General features: G+C 33.9%; 1 protein-coding gene and 1 pseudogene across 1 annotated transcript; one reads left to right on the top strand and one right to left on the bottom strand.

Moving 5' to 3' along the window:
- The first annotated feature begins 2,972 nt into the window (after nucleotides 1–2,972).
- On the top strand, nucleotides 2,973–7,186 carry LOC114746938 (beta-glucosidase BoGH3B-like). The gene is made up of 8 exons (XM_028935215.1): nucleotides 2,973–3,394; nucleotides 3,724–3,814; nucleotides 3,969–4,114; nucleotides 4,697–4,940; nucleotides 5,242–5,346; nucleotides 5,422–5,604; nucleotides 5,824–6,028; nucleotides 6,522–7,186. The coding sequence occupies exons 1-8, from the start codon at nucleotides 2,973–2,975 to the stop codon at nucleotides 7,001–7,003; spliced, it is 1,878 nt and encodes a 625-aa protein (XP_028791048.1). The 3' UTR covers nucleotides 7,004–7,186.
- Nucleotides 7,187–9,838: 2,652 nt separating this feature from the next.
- Nucleotides 9,839–21,712, bottom strand: LOC114746939 (structural maintenance of chromosomes protein 3-like; annotated as a pseudogene).
- Between the last annotated feature and the right edge of the window lie 4 nt (nucleotides 21,713–21,716).

Raw genomic sequence — 21,716 nt, forward strand, 5'->3', positions numbered from 1 at the left:
TTTGGAAAAGAAGCATAGAAATCAAAGTGTTCATTCAAAATTTACTTTAACTCGTCATTCCATGATGATGGAATTCATGGGTATCTTGTTATATAAGCTCTGCAGCCTCCGCTTGTAAGCTGTTAAATCCAATTCCTAGTAGTTATCCTTTTACTTTGGAAAATGTCAGCTTCCCTTCTAATGAGTTCCTGCTTGGATGATGAAATATTTGGATAAGGGAAGTTAAGGGGAGGAAAACTTCTTCATATTTCATCAATGTTAGTTATTTTGGGAATTTAATTCAAAATCTTGTCTAGGTTAAAAATCTGACTTTCTCTTCAAAAAAAAAAAAAGTTTATCTCCTACATCAACGAATGATTTTCATTTGAATAATAAATTATAGCCCTTCAAGAAACTTATCAAGAGATTTGGTGAAAATTATAAGTTTCGTGAAAATTCCATGTTCGTTGGCAAAGGAAAAAACACAGAAAAATCTCATGCTACACCAAACTATATATTTCTTATCCATTCTAATGTCATTGCAAAAGATCTATTGGCATTGACCATTTGTCCCCCCTTGTTTTCGTTTATGTATTTCTGGCAATGTTTCACTTTTAGTACTTTTGGTTCATTAGTCTAACCAACCGACTTTGTAAATGAAAATACTTTTCCGATCTTTAACATAAAATCTACTTTTTAAGTTAATTTTAGTCCTAAATATAAAACATATTTCTCATATTTATCAATTTTTTCTAAATACCCCATAAATACTCCCTTAACCATAATCAAGTAAGTAAGAGAGGGTGAATATTAAGAAAGATAGTTATGGTGTCTTAGAAAAAATATGTCATATTTTTTATAATTAACTAACTTACCTAACTTCTTTAATCCAATTAAATTAGTTAAATAGGTCTTATATTAAGGACTGAAGAAATAACATATTTATTCTATATATATATATATAATATTGAGAATCTAACGTTTATTCAATGTTATATTTTAAGTGTTTCGGAAAGACAGTTTCAGTAATAACAATTTTTTTCCTGTCAAGTTTAAAAAAATGTTGTTGGTATATTTTTTTTAATTAGTAAGAGTATTAGAGCAAAGGCAAAATTTTGTTTTTATCTTAGATTTTCATGCAATCAATATTGATACCATCAATTATCAGTTAATATCAATATAAACAAAAAATTTAAATGATAATATCATGATCATAAATATCTGATGTTGATATTAATTAAATTCATCGATATCAATTTTAATTTTTAAAATATACACAATCTATAACAAGGTCATCTGTATAAGTTGGCCAAAAGGAGGTCAATCGTATGTATCGTCACAAAGGACCCTACTTCAAATTTCGCTATCTATTAGTATCTATTTTTTTTCACCCCAATTTTTTTTGATACAATTTTTCACCCCAATTTAGACAATATATCTTTTGAAAAAAAAAAATTATAAAGATTACACGGATTGTCACAGAAAAGTTTTTGTTTTTAGCAATCTTGCAGTGAATTTTATTTAAAGAAATTTCAGAGTTAATCTTTCTGTCAGCCATATATTTTGCAATAATTTCTTTTTTGCCACCATATATTTTCCCACTAGTTTTTTCGCCACCACTTATTTACCAATAATTAATATTCATGAGTATATACCAATAAGATCATGATCGTCAATATCAATATAAAAAAAAATTTCCAAGAAAGTTTAAACAATGGTTTAATCATTTAATTTTAAATTACTTAAAAAGTTAAACATAAAGTTAAACTTTTTAATATGAATAATATTATGCCATATCATTCTATATATCATGATAAAACAATTTTTTTTGCTACTGCAGAATTTTAATTTTAATAATCCCGTGCATTATACAAGTATAATGTTAGCTAAGTATAGTAAATACGAATATGTTCTTAGTGATTAATGCCGCAAGGTGACAAGTATTAACAAATAATATTTTCGTCCTAAAAATATCTATATTTAAATTTAAATAATTGCTCGGACAATCAAATAATATTTAAGTGATAGAATCTAAATCTTTAGATTTAGAATCTCATTCATCCTTTATGTTGTATTATTTTTTGTTAATATTCACCTCACCAACCCATCAAGAATCTTATACTTTATCATCATGTGACTAATTTGATTAAAATTAAAATTAAAATTTAATCAAATATCCTTCCAATTTTCTATAAATACGCTAGCTCTTCTAGCATTTGGCCTACATTATTGCGTTTGATTATTCCATCATTGAACACAAGTTCTTTTCTCTTTGTTCCAGACATATTCTTCAAATTCGTAAGTGGTCATGTTTATTCATCATGCATCATTTATAATTATTATTTCATTCATATTAGCTTGATTACTCTTCTTAATGGCTCTTAAAATGCGTTTGGCTGATCTACTTTCAACTCTATATCATGCTTTGAATTATTGTTTGGAAAGTTTAAATCCAAACTCATAGCATAGAATGACTAACTAAGCGCTCTTTAAGTTTTGTGGTTTATTTTGAGCTATCTAAGAATTTTTATTGCGTTATATCAAGTTAATATTAGTTAAGTCAACAATGATGTTTTCTTTCTTTCTTTTTTTCCCGATTGAATGGAAGGAACTTTGAAGGGATAGGCTTTAATAATCCTTCCAATTTAGAAGAGAGGGTAGACGATTTTTTTTTCTTTTTGTCTTTTTTTTCCTCCAACCGAACATGGTATTAGGATTTAGAACCCTTCAAAAGCAGTTTTTCAAATATGACTTTTTAAAAGTATGTGAAAAGAATTTTATCTCGATTTGTTTATATCAAGCATCTCTAAACAAGTATAGACCCTTAAAAATATGATGCGATTCCCAACTCTATCCATGTGAAAATTTTGCTGATGGATAATAAGCCAAGTAAACTAACAAATCTAGCTATTTTTTTAAGCCTTGAGACTACTTACCTAATTTTATTTGTTTGCTCCAAAGAATCAACATTAGTTAATTATTTATTTTTTTTAATGCAGGCAATGACGATGTTAAGGTTTTTGGTGCTTTCTCTTTGCTGTTTGGTTGTGGGAGGGGCAACAAAATCAGAATACCTAAACCCAGGATTGCCAATCCCACACAGAATCAACAAACTACTCTCAAGAATGACATTATCAGAGAAAATTGGGCAAATGGTGCAAATAGAGAGATCAGTGGCATCAGCCGAAGTGATGAAACAGTACAAAATTGGGAGTGTTTTAAGTGGCGGTGGAAGTGTTCCATCACAAAACGCAAGTCCCCAAGAATGGATCAAAATGGTGAATGAATTTCAAAAGGGAGCAATGTCAACAAGATTGAAGATTCCTATGCTTTATGGGATTGATGCTGTTCATGGACATAATAATGTTTATAATGCCACCATTTTCCCTCACAATATTGCTCTTGGAGCTACCAGGTATGTTTGTGTATTTTTATCATGATTTATTTCAATTTAATAGTTTTGATGAAGGTTGTAGAAATCGGACTGGTCTTTAAACCGGTCGGGTTAGTGAGATCAACCTAGTTATAATTAAAATAAATTATTTTTCTTATAATACTTAAAACGAAGAAACTGCCTGATGTATTTGTGTATGCATGATTTTAGGGTTTATGACTATTAATCATTTTGTTGATATTTCAATATCAACCAATATACCAACAAAGTTCCCTCATTTATTATTATTTTATTTGTAAAAAAAAAATCCCTTCTTCTCTTTTCTTTATATACCAACAAAGTTATTGCAGAGACCCTGATCTTGTGAGGAGGATTGGAGATGCCACTGCTCTGGAGGTTAGAGCCACAGGAGTCAACTACGCTTTCGCGCCATGCATTGCGGTATGCAAGTTCTATTTTATTATCATCAAACTAAACAATCTTCGCATTTTTCTGTGTTTTAATTTTGATTTCTTAGGATCTTGCATATGTCTTGTGAGTTTCAGAAAGCTTGATCACAAAAATTTCTTTTTGTTTCTTCCTTTCCACGTAAAAGGTTTGCAGAGATCCTCGATGGGGAAGGTGCTACGAAAGCTACGGCGAAGATCCCGAAATCGTGAAGAATATGACAGATATCATTCTGGGGCTTCAGGGGGAGATACCTCCTCGTTTTCCCCAGGCCGTTCCTCATGTCGATGGACCGTATGTGATACGATTTCTATGCTTTTTCTTATTTCTCGTACCTAAGTTGTTCAATTATCATCTAATAGGGTTACATTATTTTTGACACAAAAGTGAGTCTTTCACCTGACCTGAATAGGGATATAGATTCGAGGACTTAAAATATTGTGCCGGAGCATTGTTTACTAAGTATCACTCATCAATCATTGTTTAATATATCTGAATGTGATTAATGTGTTTCTCAAATGAAGCATATGGGCTAAAACATACTGTAAATTAAGTAAAATTTTATGAAACTTTATGGTGTTTCAGAGTCTAGTGCTACAGAGCCACATCTCTGTTTTGTCGTGGGTAGATTTGTTTTTTATTAGGGAATTAGGGTTTCTGTTTACCACTTCTCTTTTTGGTGCTTGAATGCTAGTCATCAACATCCTAAGAAGTCATTTACTTTACCTTTTTGTGTGTTTTAGCTATGTTGGATGTAGTCTGTGTGCCCTACTTTTGTATGAATGGGAAGATTTAGAAAAAATGTGTGTATATGTTTTTATATTTGCAAATTACTATATTCTTATCATTGATTTTTTGTTTTCATTTGCTTAACAGGAAGAAGGTTGCAGCTTGTGCAAAACATTTCGTAGGTGATGGTGGCACCTATCATGGAATCGATGAGGGCAATACAATGATAAATTGGGACACAATGCTGAGGATTCACATGCCTGGTTTTGTCGAAGCCATTCAAAAGGGTGTGTCCACAATCATGGCTTCCTACTCAAGCTGGAATGGACTGAAGATGCATGCTAATCATGATCTTATTACTAATTATCTCAAGAACACTCTCAATTTCAAGGTATTGTCATTTTCCTGACTGCTGACTCTTTAATAGGTAGAAGGATATACGCTGGTGTTTGCAATATCAATAATATCACTCAAGTATCCAAATACTAAGCTTTTGAGCTGATCAAAATAGGATTATTGTATTTGTTCTCTGTTGTCACTTCAAACGTTAAAGACTTGTATGAGAAAACATGATATAAATATGAATAAGACCAATCATGAGGCTTCACTTTAACACTTAAAAGCAAGCAGTCCTTGCAGGAATGAAGAATATTACTATCTTGCATTTGAATTTTTTTGGGGTAAATTTGCAGGGATTTGTCATATCTGATTGGGAAGCTCTTGACAGGATCACTGATCCTCCTCACGCAAATTACACTTACTCAGTTCTAGAAGCGGTTAATGCCGGAATCGACATGGTAAGTGTCCCTGAGAAGTAAGAACGTGGTCAGGAGATATATGCTTCCAAGTCTAACCTTCATCTCATTTTTCAGGTCATGGTTCCCTATAACTACACAGAATTCATCAACACTCTGACTTATCTTGTCAAGAACAAATACGTTCCCATGAGCCGCATTGATGATGCGGTTGGCAGAATATTGGGAGTAAAGTTTCATATGGGACTTTTTGAGAAACCAATGGCTGATAATAGTCTTGTCTCAGAGCTAGGAAAAAATGTTAGTTTCTGCATTTTTCCTAATTAATGAACTATTTTAGGTGTTCATTATCTGGTTCACCAATTAATACATAACAACAGGAGAAATTTTTTTGAACTATAAAACCTACACATTATGATTGTACATGAGAATCTGATAAGAACGCCTAAAATCTTATCTTTACTTGTGTTCTTCTTTGTAATACTTACTTTAAACTCTTATTTTACATTACATTAACAGGATCACAGAGAACTGGCAAGAGAAGCTGTGAGAAAGTCACTAGTGCTCTTGAAGAACGGGGAAGATGCAGATACTCCGGTCTTACCTCTTCCTAAAAAGGGAGCTAAGATTTTGGTTACAGGTAGTCACGCTAATAATTTGGGTTATCAATGTGGTGGCTGGACCATTTCCTGGCAGGGACAAGGCGGCAATAACATTACCAAGGGTATGTTCTTACTCTGATTCAATCTGGAAGATTTAATTGTACTTTTAGCCCCTCTAATTCAGTTTATTTGAGCTATTTTTTCCTTCCAGTTTAATAATCCAGAGCATTATAATCTCTCTAATTATGAAATAGAAGCAATTAAAAATAATAATTAGATAGAACCATGGCTGGATTTTGTTAACTCTGAGAAAGACAAAACTTTAGCTTCTGTTGAACACCCCCCCCCCAAAAAAAAAAAAAAAAAACCCATAAAACAGTTCTTGACGCATTGTTGATCTAGTTGGAATTTTGTGTTAAATGGCTCTGGATAATTTGGGAGGACAATGTCCCTTTAACTGGAAACTAGATAGATCAATTTGCGTTCTTGAAACCTAAATGAAGCATCATTTCTTGTCTGACAAATTTCGAACGTATATTGAACATCAATGAATTTTTGGTTTGAAGTATTGACATGATATAGTATAACATGATTTAATCCTGGTTTGTCAAACAGGGACCACTATTCTCCAGGGGATTATGAACACAGTTCACTCTAGCACTGAGATAGTCTTTAACGAGAGGGCAAATGCTGACTTTGTTAAGAAAAACAATTTTGATTATGCCATTCTTCTTGTTGGGGAGATGCCATATGCAGAGATTGCAGGGGACAGCAGAAACTTGACAATTGCAGGCAATGAAGGTGTAATCACTGACGTCTGCATCAACACTAAGTGTGTTGTGGTAGTAATTTCAGGGAGGCCAGTGGTGATGGAACCTTTTGTAAGGTTCGCAAATGCCATTGTTGCTGCTTGGCTTCCAGGAACTGAAGGCCAAGGAGTTGCTGATGTTCTGTTTGGTGATTATGGTTTTACTGGGAAACTGCCACAGACTTGGTTCAAAAGTCCTGATCAATTGCCCATGAACGTTGGTGATCCTCATTATGATCCTCTATTTCCATTTGGGTTTGGTCTTGAAACTCAACCAGTCCAAAGGTAGAATAGGTTTAGCATGCATACCCATTTTTTGCAGGACATATTTTTTCTTTTTTGTAGATTATTGGCAGTTAGTTTCCTTTTGTTTTGGTAGATGTTTGGTAGGCTTTTTCTTTCGGTAGGTTTAGAAATTAGATTTTGCAAAAACTTTCTTGCACAAGAGAGTTAGGGAATTTTAGGAATTGTTTAGAAAAAAAAACAGTGGTCTTTAAATTTTTTTTTTTTTTGGAAATTTCATATCTTTAATGACAAATTAATTATTGCTTCTCACAATTTACATCAATTTTTAATCGAGCCCGTATAATTCAAAAAGATATAAATTCGTCCCTGTATCGTATTTTGATTACCAAGTTGAATCTTATGTTTCCATCCGTTAGGAGATATCACCTGCAAGGTGATTGGGTAAGGGTGCTAGCTTATATATGGTAAGTTAGATACTCTTTCAATCTTTAATATAAGATCTAATTGTTAAGGTAATTTTAGTTCTAAATATAAGAATTTCATATTTATCAATTTTTTTTCTAAATTATTCTTATGGATACTCTCTCAACCATAATCAAATATGCGAGGAAGGAAGGATATTAAAAAAAAGATTATGGTTTGTTAAGAAGAACATATCATACTCCTCCAATCCTAAATATAGGATTCCTTTTGTAGTGTAATTTACACTACAAAAAAGGTCTTACATTTAGAATCGGAGAAGTATTTCTTATAATTAACTAACTTACCTAACTTTCTTAATCTAATTAAATTAGTTAAATAGATCTTATATTAAAGATCGGAGTAGTATAATGCTATTTTATTTATGGTGATATACTCTTTAACACTATCATACCCTGTAGGATGAAAATTAACTCTTGTAACAGAACATAAACTTTTCCTAAAACTATAAAGTATTCATATAAATTTTACTAGTTTATTTTTTTAAAATGAATGTGACATTAATGTTTGGGTAAGAGCATACTATTGTCGTCATCAATCGAAATCTATTAGTGATGATTTATCATTACTGATACATTCATTGCCTGGCCTCCAACTCTCGGGATATCTTACCCAATTCATACCCAATTCAATCTCAATCAATTAAAGCACCGAAGGCTGAAAAAATATATTAAACAATAAATTCACAGAGTTTACAAGTAGTACACTCAAATGGCTCTGTAAAATTCACACACCTGCATGTGCGCACACTTAAATGTGCAAGCAGCCTCTTCAAACATGTAATTACCTTCCTGAACCAATATGCAGTTAATTTTCTTGAGATACAATTAGCTTTCATAACGTAGAAGTGGTCTCCATAATTGTGGAATTACTAATATAATATGAACCAATATGCAATTGCTTTCTCCAAGGTGCTATTAGCTTTCATAATGCGCATGTCTCCTCAAAACCATATGCAACTAGCTTCTCCAAGACACAATTAGCTTTCATAATGTGCAAGCAGCCTTCCCAAATCTGCAATTACCTTCCCTAATTAATACCACCTCCGATCTTAATTATAAAACCTCGTTTGTATACTGCAAACAAGGTCTTATAATTAAAACTGGACGTAGTCTGCAATATGAACTAATATACAGTTACCTTTTCAAGATGCAATTAGCTTCCATAATATGCTGGTGGCCTCCCAAATATGAAATTACCTCGTCTAAATCAATATGTAATTAGCTTCCCCAAGATGCAATTATTAGCTTACATAATATGCATGTAATCTCCTAAAATATGCAATATGATCCAATATGTAATTATTTTCTGAAGATGCAATTAACTAAGTGACCTGCTCGAATATGCAATCACCTTTCATAGGGTAATTTGGTCTTTTTCCTATCACCCTCATAGACATTGAATGCATTTTCACAATGTTAGGTCCTGTTTTCTGAATAAATTTTCAATTGGAAACTCATGACCAATTTTCCCTTAAATGTACCGCACCAAACAACTTATATTCATCACGAAGTAGTATACTTTTTCCTAATAAAGTTTAACAGTCAGAATAACTTATTAGAAAAATTCTAAAAGTTATATGGGAATTATTTTTATGCTCAAGATCAAACCCAATGAGCCTTGGCTCAAATCGCATCACGCCACCTCGCTTATTGAGGAAATCAGCTTCTCTCCTCTACCCTTTCCCTCTTCCACCCGTTCATTTTAGATTATATTTTAGTTGTTCAAATTATACTAGGAGATCAACCCCCATGTGGCTGAGAGAATGCATGTGGGAGGCGTTTGAGTGTGGGAGTAATCTCTCCTATGAAGAGGAAAAGGATAGGCGCTAAAAAAAAAATCTCAAATAGACCATCCCAATTTTATTTTTTTGATTAAAACAAACCAAATATTTCTTAGATATTTTATATAATTATACGACATCTAATATAATTGTCTAACACTACAAGAAAGATCCAAGTGTCATCAAATCTAGTTGCTGGAAAAAAAAATATCAAATCTAATTAAAAACTTTTTAATATGATTTCTGGTTCTATTAACAAGGTTCAAAGTCTCTCTTATTCACTTCGGAAAAAAATAACAACGTCGTCTTTTCAGAGAACATCCAGTTTAAATCACTTGATTCAACTCAACCACCACTGGCATACTTTTCAAGTTTTGATTTTAACATTTAATTTAATATATCTACGTTTTCTTCCGTATCTGCATAACAATTAGAATTTCCCTTGTAATTCTTAATTGAAGCTCAATTATTATGTTTTTATTTTATTTTTATTATAGATACCGAGAGAAGCAACTTCTGGGTTATTGTTATTAAAAGTACACAGGCAGAAGGTTAAGAGAATGAACACAAATAAACCATAATAATCAAATAAATTATATCCGGCACCATTGAGAATTTAAGTAGGGCAAGGAGAAGTATTGTTGTACATAAAATGATTTCCTTCGTCAATATCAAACAGTGTTCAACGTTTTTCCCCCAAGACAGCTACAAGATGTATAATATATTGACATGTAAACAAATTGAGAAGCATATACAAAAATATATAGATAAGGAGAGATCAGTAACTACTGGGTTATTCTAAGACCTATGCAGAAGTCAGATCAGTCAATACATATCATACAAATGGAAGTGCCATCTCATGGATTTGAACTGGAATCTGCTATCTACTTCAAATCATGGGACCTTCAAGGGAATCATAAGCACCTAACAACAAAAAGAACATCAAATATATACAACACACACAAATTGTATTCATATATTCCATCGGATCCTTATCATAAGGCATCTCCAACCACCTTATTAAAACCAAAAGTAGTTAAGTTATTAAATTTGTTTGATAATGAAAACATCTACACTTACCCATATTCAAAACTATAAATGACATCTTGAGCGAAAAAAAAAGAAAATTGCATCCATCTTTGAATAGGGACAACCTTGGAAAAATATAATTAATGCCCCATTTGGTGATTTATAATAAGAACCATTTGTTTCTTCTAAAAGGTGCGGGACCGGAGTTATATATATAAATAAATATATATTTAGCATTATCGGTGTACCGTGCAAGTTTGATCCATTTAGTTGAATACCATTCACCACCCAAAGCAGCTGTCTAACATCAGTAAAGAGACATGAAAACTTTTGATGGTTCTCTAACCTCATTCAGCATTGTGAGTCTGGTCATGCTCAATAAACTCAAGCGCATCTTCCTTGGACACCAGATTAACACGGCTGACCCTGTTTTTATGTGTCACTGGTCAATGTGGTCGTAATAAATTGAGTGTTAGCAAGGTCAGCCAGACGTCGAATCATATCTGCACAAGTTAAGAAATCCAAACGGCACAGTAGGATGCAAGAACCCAAATGCTGGTGAAAATATAGCAGAAGGCCCTATTTGTCTCTAATGCAGTGATATAAATTCTTCAAATATCAGTGTCAGCCCATAACACAATGGATTTATCTCCAATCACCCTTCCATTTAATTTATAAGTTTACTAGTACACATAAACCCCAGCCTCCATGACTTCCATGAATCAACAAGAGCTTGTTTGGAAATTACCGTCACACCCTAACCAAAAAAAATTATTAGCAAGCAATAACACCCTTTAAGGTGATTCCAGAGAAGGGCCACTATACTGTAGGTTGAAGAAATGGAGAAAACTTAATAGATAAGGTACTTCTCTCCAACTATATTAAAACAAGTGAATTTTAAATTTAAAATTAAAAATAAGTCAACAGTGGTAACCCATGAACCATGAATCGTGTATAGTTAGGCTCACTTGTCAAAACTCTCCGCAACACACATAGGGCCCACCACTAGTTCGATTGGAAAACAATATCTAAAGCATAAAGAGTAGGTACCTAAGTATTTTCCAAAATAAATTGTTAATTAAATAAAATCCCAACCTCAAAGTTTTTATTAAACTATGGATCCCAAATAACAACTCAACCCAAACCTGAAACAGATAAAGAAAGGAGAGCCAAAGAAAATCACAACAAAATTGTTGGCATGGAGTGCGAACAAAGCACAAAACAACTAATATCTTTAACCAAATATAACAAACAAAAGGGAATAAATTGTGAACTCTGGACACAACGAGGAGCCTATGGATGCTTTCTGACCACGTTAAAGAACCACAAAATCCAAAAGCACAATGCAGTATGGCATCATATGCATTATATATATATATATATATATATATATATATATATGTCTAGATATAGATGCTTGAATATAACTTACAGAATTTGCAAAAAAGACAATGCAAAGCACTTATTTTATATTTGAAGTGAAGCTAGTAAACAGTTTTAAGAAAAGGATACTCCCAACTGCAGTTCGGTACTGTGGATCCAATGCTGCATCTATCTCATCAAAAAGATAAAAAGGAGCTGGATCACATCGCTGGATGGCAAAGATAAGCGTGAGGGCAACGACAGTTTTTTGACCCCCCGACAACTGCTTCATGGACTGAGTCTCTCCTTGTCCGGTGAAAGACACCTGTAATGCAAAAGATTGTCCATGGTTATCAGAAGAAATTTTTGGATTGATGCCTGACAAACACCAACTGACAACAGACATCATTACCCCACATGAAAAGGGGCAGGGGGATACAAACATGCATGCTTCACAATCATATAATGAATCAGGACATATCTGTATAGTTGGGTAATGATGTTTGCTTTGTCAATTGGTTACATATATCCCTTGGCTCGGTTTGCAAAGAAATGGATGTGACTCTGATGGAAACCTGATTATTTATGCTTTAGAAACGAGTTACAGCTCAGGAAAGATAGACGAAATAGCCTGGCCTAATTTCTTATTAATAGCATCAAGAGCCCCGTTGGACCTTGTCTTATTGTTAGCTTGGCCAAGACATTGTTGGGTTCATCAAACTCCAATCTAAATTCCGACAGGGTTAAGTCTATAGCTATAAATAATGATACGTCTCAACAGCATATCGTTCACTTAGTCACCACAACAAAATCAGAAGCATTCAGACACAGGAAAGCATGAAAGATTCAGCAAGAAGCCAAGTGTGCACTTACCTTTACTTTCACTCCAATATATTTTTCTACTCTCCCCTCTGGATCAGCTTCGCGAGGACCATCCTCATCTTCATCATCAGCAACAGGATCACCATCCTGTCAAAAAGAAATCAGAATGCACCAACACCAACCAAAAATATTATACAAAAAATTCCCAAAAAATGAAGCAACAAAAACATAATCAAGCGTATCATCGATGAAAACCTGTATAGGAAAACAGTGTGACATCTAAAAAAAAATATTAAAATTAGTACAAAGCACAAACCTAGTTGCTAAGTTATTAGGCACCATTTCCCCCATCAAAATCCCAAGAATACAATGTAGAAGCTATTAAGCAAAAGATATTGATCAATCATTACAAACCTTCTTCTTCATCATAACAAGATGACCATGGCCGCCTTGTACAAGTTCAGAAAAGACTTCTCGGAAGTGCCTTGCCACACCTTTGAAAGTTCGTTCTATGGATTCATCCTTCCGTTGATCTAGAACTGATATTAATTCTCTAATTTTCTGCAAGTATTCAATGATAGAAATCAACTGAGTTACTGTTGCTGGATAACCCATTACCACATGATAAGGAGAAAGAAGGTTAGATCAAGCTCAATATCAGAGGACGCATTAGAACTGTTAATAAATGTCAGCATATGGCACTCTAGAAAACAAATAATGTTAAATAAATAGATAGAAATTATATAGATGTTGTTAAGAAGACATAATTACGCGATGCAGAAAAGAAGCTACATCAAATGCCAAGAATAAACAGTTGTCTCAAATCTTGAATGTAATAAATTCTGCATCCAACAATGCATGACAGGCAATATACACACTCAATGATCAAGGAATTTCCCGACAAACAGGACAGCAAATAAATACCTCATCTCCTGCATCAAGTTCAGCTTGTCTTTTCTGAAGTTCTTCTCGCTGTTCTGTGAAGTTAATGTATTGATCAAGTGCTTTTTTGTTCACGTGACTGAACTGCTGCAACTGATCATTGCACCTGTGCAGCATTTTGTGCAATTCTTTGATGTTTCGCCGCTTGTACCTATAGATTCCATTGCAAGAGGGGGAAAAAAACAAAATTCTCTTTAGAGAAATTCAAAATATATAGGTCATGAAATATTGTGAAATACAACAAGCTTTAAACTATAACAGTTTCCCATCTCTTGGTAATTACCAACAAAATGACGGTGCAGTAGCAAAGTCAAAAGGTTTTAAACCCAAAAAAAAAAAAACACTGAAAAGGAAATTAATTGAACCAACAAGACAATGGACTAAGTGGCACGAAGGTAGGGGGTAAATTATGTTAACACTGTCCAGGCAAATAAAAAGGGCAATAACCATGCGTTTCAGACTCTGCAATAAGCTGTTTGGTGTATTTTTCATAGATATAAGGCATTTCAGCACAACTTCAAAATTTTAGCATGCCAAATCGGGACCCTTGGAATCAGATGGAAGAATCATAAATATATGCAAAATGCTGTCGCTTTAGCTTGCAAGGCTTAACAAAGACAGTGCAAAACTTTAAATAGCTTATGACAAACTGTTTAAGGAAAGAACTTCAGCTTTGCCTCTCGTGATGAAATGAAGCTAACTAAGGACAGTCCCCTTAGCAAATATTTAATTGGAGCACTCTACCATGTTATGTAATAGTTTCTCTTTTGGTTTCTCTAGACAATAGTTTTTAGTTGTCTAACACTCAAAATGTTCTCCTTGTAACTAAAAATACAAAAAAAAAGGGGAATAAAAAAAGAAACAATATGAGAAGGCTTACGTCTCAAAAGCATCTGATGACAATGGACCCAGTTCCCTGATTTTCTTGGTACATTCATCTTCTTTAGCAGAATAAATATTTTTTTTACTCAGCAATTGCTCTAATTCTTTAGCTTCTTCCTGAAGTTTCCTTTCATAATCATCCTCCAAAGCCTACAGTCATATGTAATCATTAGAGGAGCAGCCAAAATCGCCACCACCAAACAATTTATAAAAGAGTTACTACCTTCAATTTATTCATTTCATCTTTAATCTTTTTACTTTGCCTCATTCGATCATTTATACTATCAGAAACCCCTGAGAAAGATAATTTGGTCAGAAGGAAATACAAATTGTGTTTCAAATATATATACATATATATAAGAGACAACAGTGATTGAGGGCCTCACTTCTTAGCTGCTCTGTTGCATCTTCAACCAGTAGTTTAGCATCATTAAGTTCCTGTCCCTTCAATTCAGCATCAACAACCAGAGAGTCAGCTTCCACGGATGATATTACAGCTTCCAACTCTTGTTTCCTTCTCCTAAGGTTAGTTGTCAGATTAGTTTCCAGTTCTGCCTTTCTTGCTTCAGTCTGCAAAGTTGAAGTTAATATAGGACAAGGGACCATTAAAAGATTTCAAGCACCAGAGAATTCAAACATCAACCTCAACACGATCAGTCTTGCAAGCAACAAGCTTCTCTTTAAGTTCTTTGATTTCAGGATTCAAATCTGACAAGAGTTTCTTTTCCTCGGGTGTTAAGTGATCAATGAGCTCTGTGCCCATCTCAGCCCTTTTCATTCCCATACTAGCTCGAAGCTGATCAATTTGATTCTGAACATCTGCAAGTGACTTCTCCTACAAGCAATGAAGGCAAAGCTAAAAAACACTCGGAAAAAAAAATCAAAAAGAAATGACCGATATAAGAGAAGTTCTCAAAATAAAGGCATAGATAGTCTATAACTGCAATAACACCTTATTTTCAAGTGCTTTAGAAATTAGTTGTTTCTGCTTGTTGGCGTTCGCAATGTCCTGCTTAAGCTGATCCAGTTTTGATTTACCATGACCCCGCTCAACATCAAATTTCTGCTGCGCATCAACAAGTGTAGTGATTTTCTGGTCTATCTGTAAGATTAGTTCAGCGGAAACAACGATGGTGGAAATCCCTCTTGATATCAACACCATTGACACAAGAAATGTCATTTGCAACAACTAATTGATAGATTATAAACATGAAAGGATATCATGAAGCTCAAGTCTAACTTTCTCTAATTCCTCCTCCTTCATGCGAATAGAGTCTGCATTCTGCTTAATAATATTCATAAACTTCAATTTTGATCGCCTATGATCATAAAATCCCCCAGTCATGCTACCTTTCTTGCTCACTTGATCACCTGAAGTAGGGATGACCAGCAACTTGTTAAGGTAAAAACAAGGTAAAATAATGAAGACAACCTTTTTTAAGTGTTCAAACCCAACCTTCCAATGTTATGCAGTCCAGACCATCAGTACGAGCAACCCTTGACGCAACATCAATATTTTTGCAGATAACTGTTCTAGCAAATACCTAGGAGAAATGTCAGAAGCAATGTCAAGGGAGATCTAGCAATCAAACATAGTTAAATGGAGGCATCTACCTAATTAAATAAACAACAGGAGCACATGCAAATGTCCACTTCCAGGTACGGAAGCTCATTATTTGAAGAATTGAACATGTTTAGCATCACAAAAGCCAAAAAAAAAAAAAAATCAAGATACAAAAACCTCTAAAGCCACGGGAAATCTCTGCCTGCTGCACAGATATAGAACTGAAGTGTATTGAAACAAGAAACACACTGAAACAGTTTGACTACATAAATTGAAAGTTTGACACAAGGCTTCCTCAAGTTATATTTAAAATAGAACAGACCAACTCCTAGGCATAAACCAGATAGAACCGGTATAGCAGTATTCACATTTAAATAAGACACAGCATTTGCAATAAAGCTAACCTGACTGAATGCTGGAGTATAATCAAGTTTAAAATTTAATTTCTTCAGAAGCGGTATGACATCAGAACTCTGAGGATAAGTGACAGTCGGAGCCTTCACTCGATTAAGTGGGATAAAAGTAACACGCCCGCCCTTCTGAGAATTAAGATGTCTAATTATCTGGGTTGACTTGTCATCATTTTCCACAACCACATGAAACAAGCTGTTCAAACAAGGATGATAAGTGGAAACATCAAAATAGACGTACAAAGAAGCCAAAGATCAAGGAATGCAATGATATGAAACCAGCAAAGAGACAACAGCAATAACAATTACAAGATCAACAAATAACCAAGTAAAAGCAAACTTACTATCCTGCTCCCCGATATTTCTGCTTGGTGAAGCATATATAAATTCACATACCAGGTATAAAAATTAGGACAAATGTCACACACCTGTTTCCTGCAGTGACTTCAACTGCTGTGAAAAATTTTTCATCACAGTTCAACAACTCAATGATTGGACCATGAACTCCTGAAATTCTATACTCTCTGCAGATTTTCCGAACTGAATTCAACCCTCTTCTCACATCCTGATGATTACAAGAAAGTTTCAATTTGAAAACAAAAAATAACTATTTGCCATGAATACATCTATTTACGTAGCATGACAGATCAACTGTGAACTGGAAAAAAAGACAGGTTGTCAACAACTATCCCCAGAAACTGAGCACTCTAAGGTGCCCAGTATTAAATGGAAAGGGCAAACATGGAGACAAAGATGGAAATATCAAGCATAATTATCAGGACTCTGCCTCACTTCATGTCATTGAAATTTTATCTTCCATCATTTGAGTTTTACACTGTTCCTGATATCAGTAAGATCACCAAAATCAAGAACTAAACAGTTTTTCTGTACACATATGTCTAAGATAAAGTTGTAATAACACGTTCAAGTCAATGTAAATGTATTCAAGTGGTGATTTATTCTAAGAATGCAGAGTGAATGGCATAGATTTACATACATTCGGGAACTTTTTGTTAATTAAAGCAGGGTATTTATAACATGAAAGATGTTGTCTTGTCAGAAATTAACTAGAACATAACATGTCAAAGGCTTTGCGCTTTGGATTCAGGTTTCTCCAGTGAATTCCTCAGTTGAGATAAATAGTCTAGTTACTTACTCAACATTTTAAAATAAACAAGCAAAGAAGTGTTGTTACCCGCTTTCTTGCAAAGCTAAACAGTAAAATCCAGAAATAAGATGCTCAAATAAGTTTAAAAAATAGATTACTGACTCCAGGAATCGCATGATCAAGGCTCTTTTCAGCCTTCTCAACTTCTGCTTTCAGCTTATCAATTTCAGAAGTAAGTCCATTCTCTCTGGCCCATAAAGACCTACAGTACTTCAAATCATCAGAACTAGACTCTGGAATCTGAACTGAATAAATTGTAAAACAGAACATACTTCCGCTCATCATGCAACTTGTCTCTTTGTACTCTTCGATGATTAAAATCTTCACGCGATTTAGCAATGTGGGACTCCACCTCAGTAATGTTTGATTTTTGATTCCTAATATACTCATCACAATTATGTAGTTCACCATTTAGCCGATCAATTTCTTCCCTGAGCTTTTGCTCCTGTTTTCCCAAAACACCAGGCCGGGGGGGGGGGGGGGATGTCAGTCAAACAAGAGACATATTAAAGAGGTAAACCAACTTGACATAAATGATTTATTATACGTGTAGAAACACATAATAAATAAATGTTTGTTAAGCAGAGCCAGAAATACTAGTTAACCTAAGAAAATACTAAAACAAATATAGAAAACAACATTAAGGATCATTTAATACATCTGGGTTTAAGAGGAGACAGCAAAATAATTAATTTATATACACCAGAATATGCAAATCTAAAAACTAAGGTACAATCCCTTCCCCTCTTTACTCTTCTAATGACAAGGCAGTTAGATGAGTCTTCCTTAGAAATATGCTTAAATGATGCGCGAAGACAACAGCAAGCTTTTGCTTATATGAGCTCTTTAACCGAATGTTTTAGATTTGAAATATTTTAATTTCTTGCAAGTGAATATCTTATCTGCTAGATTATTCCTTCATTCTTTTACAGTCTTTCTTTCACCAAAACATATAAAAGACTCTACAACATAAAATTTTAACACGATTTCAAGTAACAGAACACCAAGAAGAAATTGACAGGAGAAGAAACACAAGAAAAAGATGATAATTTTACATATCAAAATAGTCTATTCAAGTGTCCCTTACACTATTAGAAATATTAAATACTCAAACAAATAAAGGAACCCATACCTGCCCCAGGTTCAAAGAAAGCACTCGTTCAAGATCATCAATCTCCTTTTGAAGCCATTTATCGCGAGCAGCTTTACTGGAAAACTGAGTCGCACGTCCTTGCTTCTGGTAAAGGATACTCAGCTTCTTCTCACGCTCCATTATTCTGTGGGGGAGAAAAGCATTTTCATGAGAAATAAACTGTCATATAAATAATAATGATAAATATAAGAATTAGTTAAGTTAGTTGTTAGTTATGCTAGTTATGATAAGTGGCGTGCATAACCATTAGCCTAGAGGTATACATAAGGGGCTAGGCAATCAGAGTGGATGTTATGTTGTTGCTGTTATTGCATATGCAGAGTAATTCAGTTCTGATCTCTTTCCCTAGTTCCTCTCATTCTCTCCATCTCCTATTTCTCTCCTCTCTTCTTTCTTCATGCCCCCTTTCTACATCATAAACATTAGAGTCCACTGATACTTCTATCAATAGGTTAAAAATTCCATTGCAGCAGATGCAGGATCATGTACATACAAGCAGTATAATGGGGTCAGCTACATGGATCTCGCAACACTACCTAGTTAAGATGTGTCAGATGCATGTGCATATGTGTAAATATTGATACGACTTGATCAATATACCAAACATATATCTTTCTATCAACCCAAAAAAAAAAAAGAAAGAACAAGCAAAATGAACCAGTTGTGATGAACAGCAAATATCATACAGGATAGAAAGTAAACTTTAAATGACTGATGCTCCCATCATCATGGGCCAGAAGTCCTTAAATAAATTTGACGTAACATATCATAAAGATACCAATTTTAGATAACAAAAGGGATACAATAATGACATAGAAGAAAAATAAATAAATGTACATCACAAAGGTAGTGTCGCAAAAAATCAACTAAATTGAAGTACAGCATACTGCTTGGTAATGTCTTTCTCTTGTATAACTTGATTCTCATATAAAGGACTGATTTTGTCAAGTTCACTCATTGAGTCCTGAATTTCTTCCTCAAGTATTTTTAGTTGTCTTACCGCATCTTCCTGAATGCATGAAGGCAAAAAAAAAATGGATCAGATAGAGAACCATTATATTCAAAAACTTCATAATAGGATATATCAAAATAATACTTTGGCTCGGATATTTCCGGAGATCTTCTCTTGTAGGTCTTTGGCATCAAGCTCAAGCTCAGTGTGCTTCTTTAACGCCTCTGTTCGTCTCTTCTCCATAATTTCTTTCTCTTTATTTAAACTTTGAAGTTCTTTTGTTATGTCTTTCAAAGTATTTTCTAAATCTCTGGTCTTCTCATTTGCATCAAGGACATCATTATACTTCTTTGTTGATAACTCAGAAACCTTTACTCGAGCTTCTTCTATCTAAAAAAGTCTGAGTGTCAGAGCTCACAATTCTAAAAGAGCACAAACGAAAAGGGAAAGAAAAAAGTATACAACTGTAAATTATTAGGGTCATGTTTGAGAACATCAATGATGAGCAACAAAAAAGGTAATTCACCAATAGAGTGCAAATAATTGCAACCAATATTATTTTATTTTGAATCACACCACAGTACTGAAAACGCTGAAAGAACACTCGATCAAATTAGCCAACTGCTCTCGACCAAATAAAACTTCCAGAGGTCAAGTTATTCTCCTAAATAACACATGTACAATCAGTATATGAACACCACAGGTAATGTTTTGCTAGTTGTCAATGACCATTTCAAGTGAAAATCGTAAGCTGTTGAGTAAAGGCCAAGAATTAGTTTTATTCAAATCTTTAAATACACCCCTATGCATAAATGTCCTTTGGGCTTGAAGCATGACCAGAGCACAAAGTCCATCATAACTAAAAATAATATTTTATTTAATTTAATAAAGAAAGTAGGGATGGATGACCTCCATGTTATTTGGCCCTAGGGGCTCAAATACTGCACGTAGGGTCATCCAATACCAAAGCTTAACTTGTCAGGTTAAGACCCCATATTGATTTTTCTGAATTTGAACACAAATAGAGGTTCCACAAACTTTGGGTAATTGATGCCGATCTAGGTTGAAATTAGCATTGAAAGGATACTGATGGGGAAGTAATTGATCAAGCAGTTTGAATTCTAGTGACTGTACTAATGCTGCCAAAGGATGCACTGTCATGTAGTTGCATGCAAACCACCATATGGCATTTCATTTGAATTACACTAAAAAGAAAAGGATAAGCAGACTAATGCATATCCCGTTCCATTAAAAAGTTATACTAATCAGAGCTCAACAACACAACATTAGAACACAAATACGTACATAAGGCACACAATGTAACAAAACATGATTTGATGTGCATGTTTCCCGAAACAAACAAGGTTAGGATGGTCTCTGCTTTAAAGAAGAAAATGAAAAATTTTAACATCTACATGATGGAGAATCAAAATGTCCAAAATTGTCCATAAAAAAGGTCCGAATTTTAACAGATGAAATAATTATCTCATCGAATCACTTGTATTTTTGCCACCTTGTTATCTCTTTTCTGTTCCCTGCTAAAAATGCAGGAAGAGACATGGTATTCACTGACAAATAGACTAGGTCTGTTAAACATATCAAAACCACTGATTTTATTCTTTCACTATAAGCTCACAGATTACTTCATCTTTGCATTTCCTCTACCTGAATAGATTAACTATTCTTTAGAGAAAAAGGAAATCCAGCAGTCCGTAGGACCTGGAACACATAAATTACAAAAACCTGGATAAAAGATCATGACTTTGATGCCTCTGTAATGTCAAGTTCATCTTATATGCCAAAGAGAATCTAGGTTCTATCTTAACAATGTTATTCATTCCCTACAGCATTCAAGTACTTTAATGACACCATTAAATTTCCAAGTCCTGGAATAAAAACATTTTAAGAAAACTATGATAGTTGCATTTCATCAAGTTAAACCCAAAGATGCCACAAAAAATACTATGCCTCCATAAGAGTGGTTTGAACATTTTGTTTTCATAACCCAATAGACATCACATGGATTCAGAACAAGCATCAAAATTTAAGAACAAAAAGGATATACCTTAACCCAAAAATATTTACAATTGACAAATTAATTATAAAACAAGAGGGGGTTAAAGACAGATAAAGAGCACTAAAGGAAGAAAGTATGTAATATCAATAAATGTTATAGCATTTAACATAGATAACCTCTGCCAGTTTTTGC

This window comes from Neltuma alba, unplaced genomic scaffold (genome assembly GCF_004799145.2).
Source record: "Neltuma alba isolate B1F8T4 unplaced genomic scaffold, ASM479914v2 tig00005146_pilon, whole genome shotgun sequence".
Lineage (NCBI taxonomy): Eukaryota > Viridiplantae > Streptophyta > Magnoliopsida > Fabales > Fabaceae > Neltuma > Neltuma alba.

What these genes read in the sequence shown, in the direction of transcription:
- LOC114746938 (XM_028935215.1), top strand. Translation starts at nt 2,973, where the DNA reads ATGCAGGCAATGACGATGTTAAGGTTTTTGGTGCTTTCTCTTTGCTGT. An exon ending in ATTGCTCTTGGAGCTACCAG is followed by an intron (nt 3,395 to 3,723) that starts GTATGTTTGTGT and finishes AAGTTATTGCAG; the next exon opens with AGACCCTGATCTTGTGAGGA. An exon ending in TCTCAGAGCTAGGAAAAAAT is followed by an intron (nt 5,605 to 5,823) that starts GTTAGTTTCTGC and finishes TTACATTAACAG; the next exon opens with GATCACAGAGAACTGGCAAG.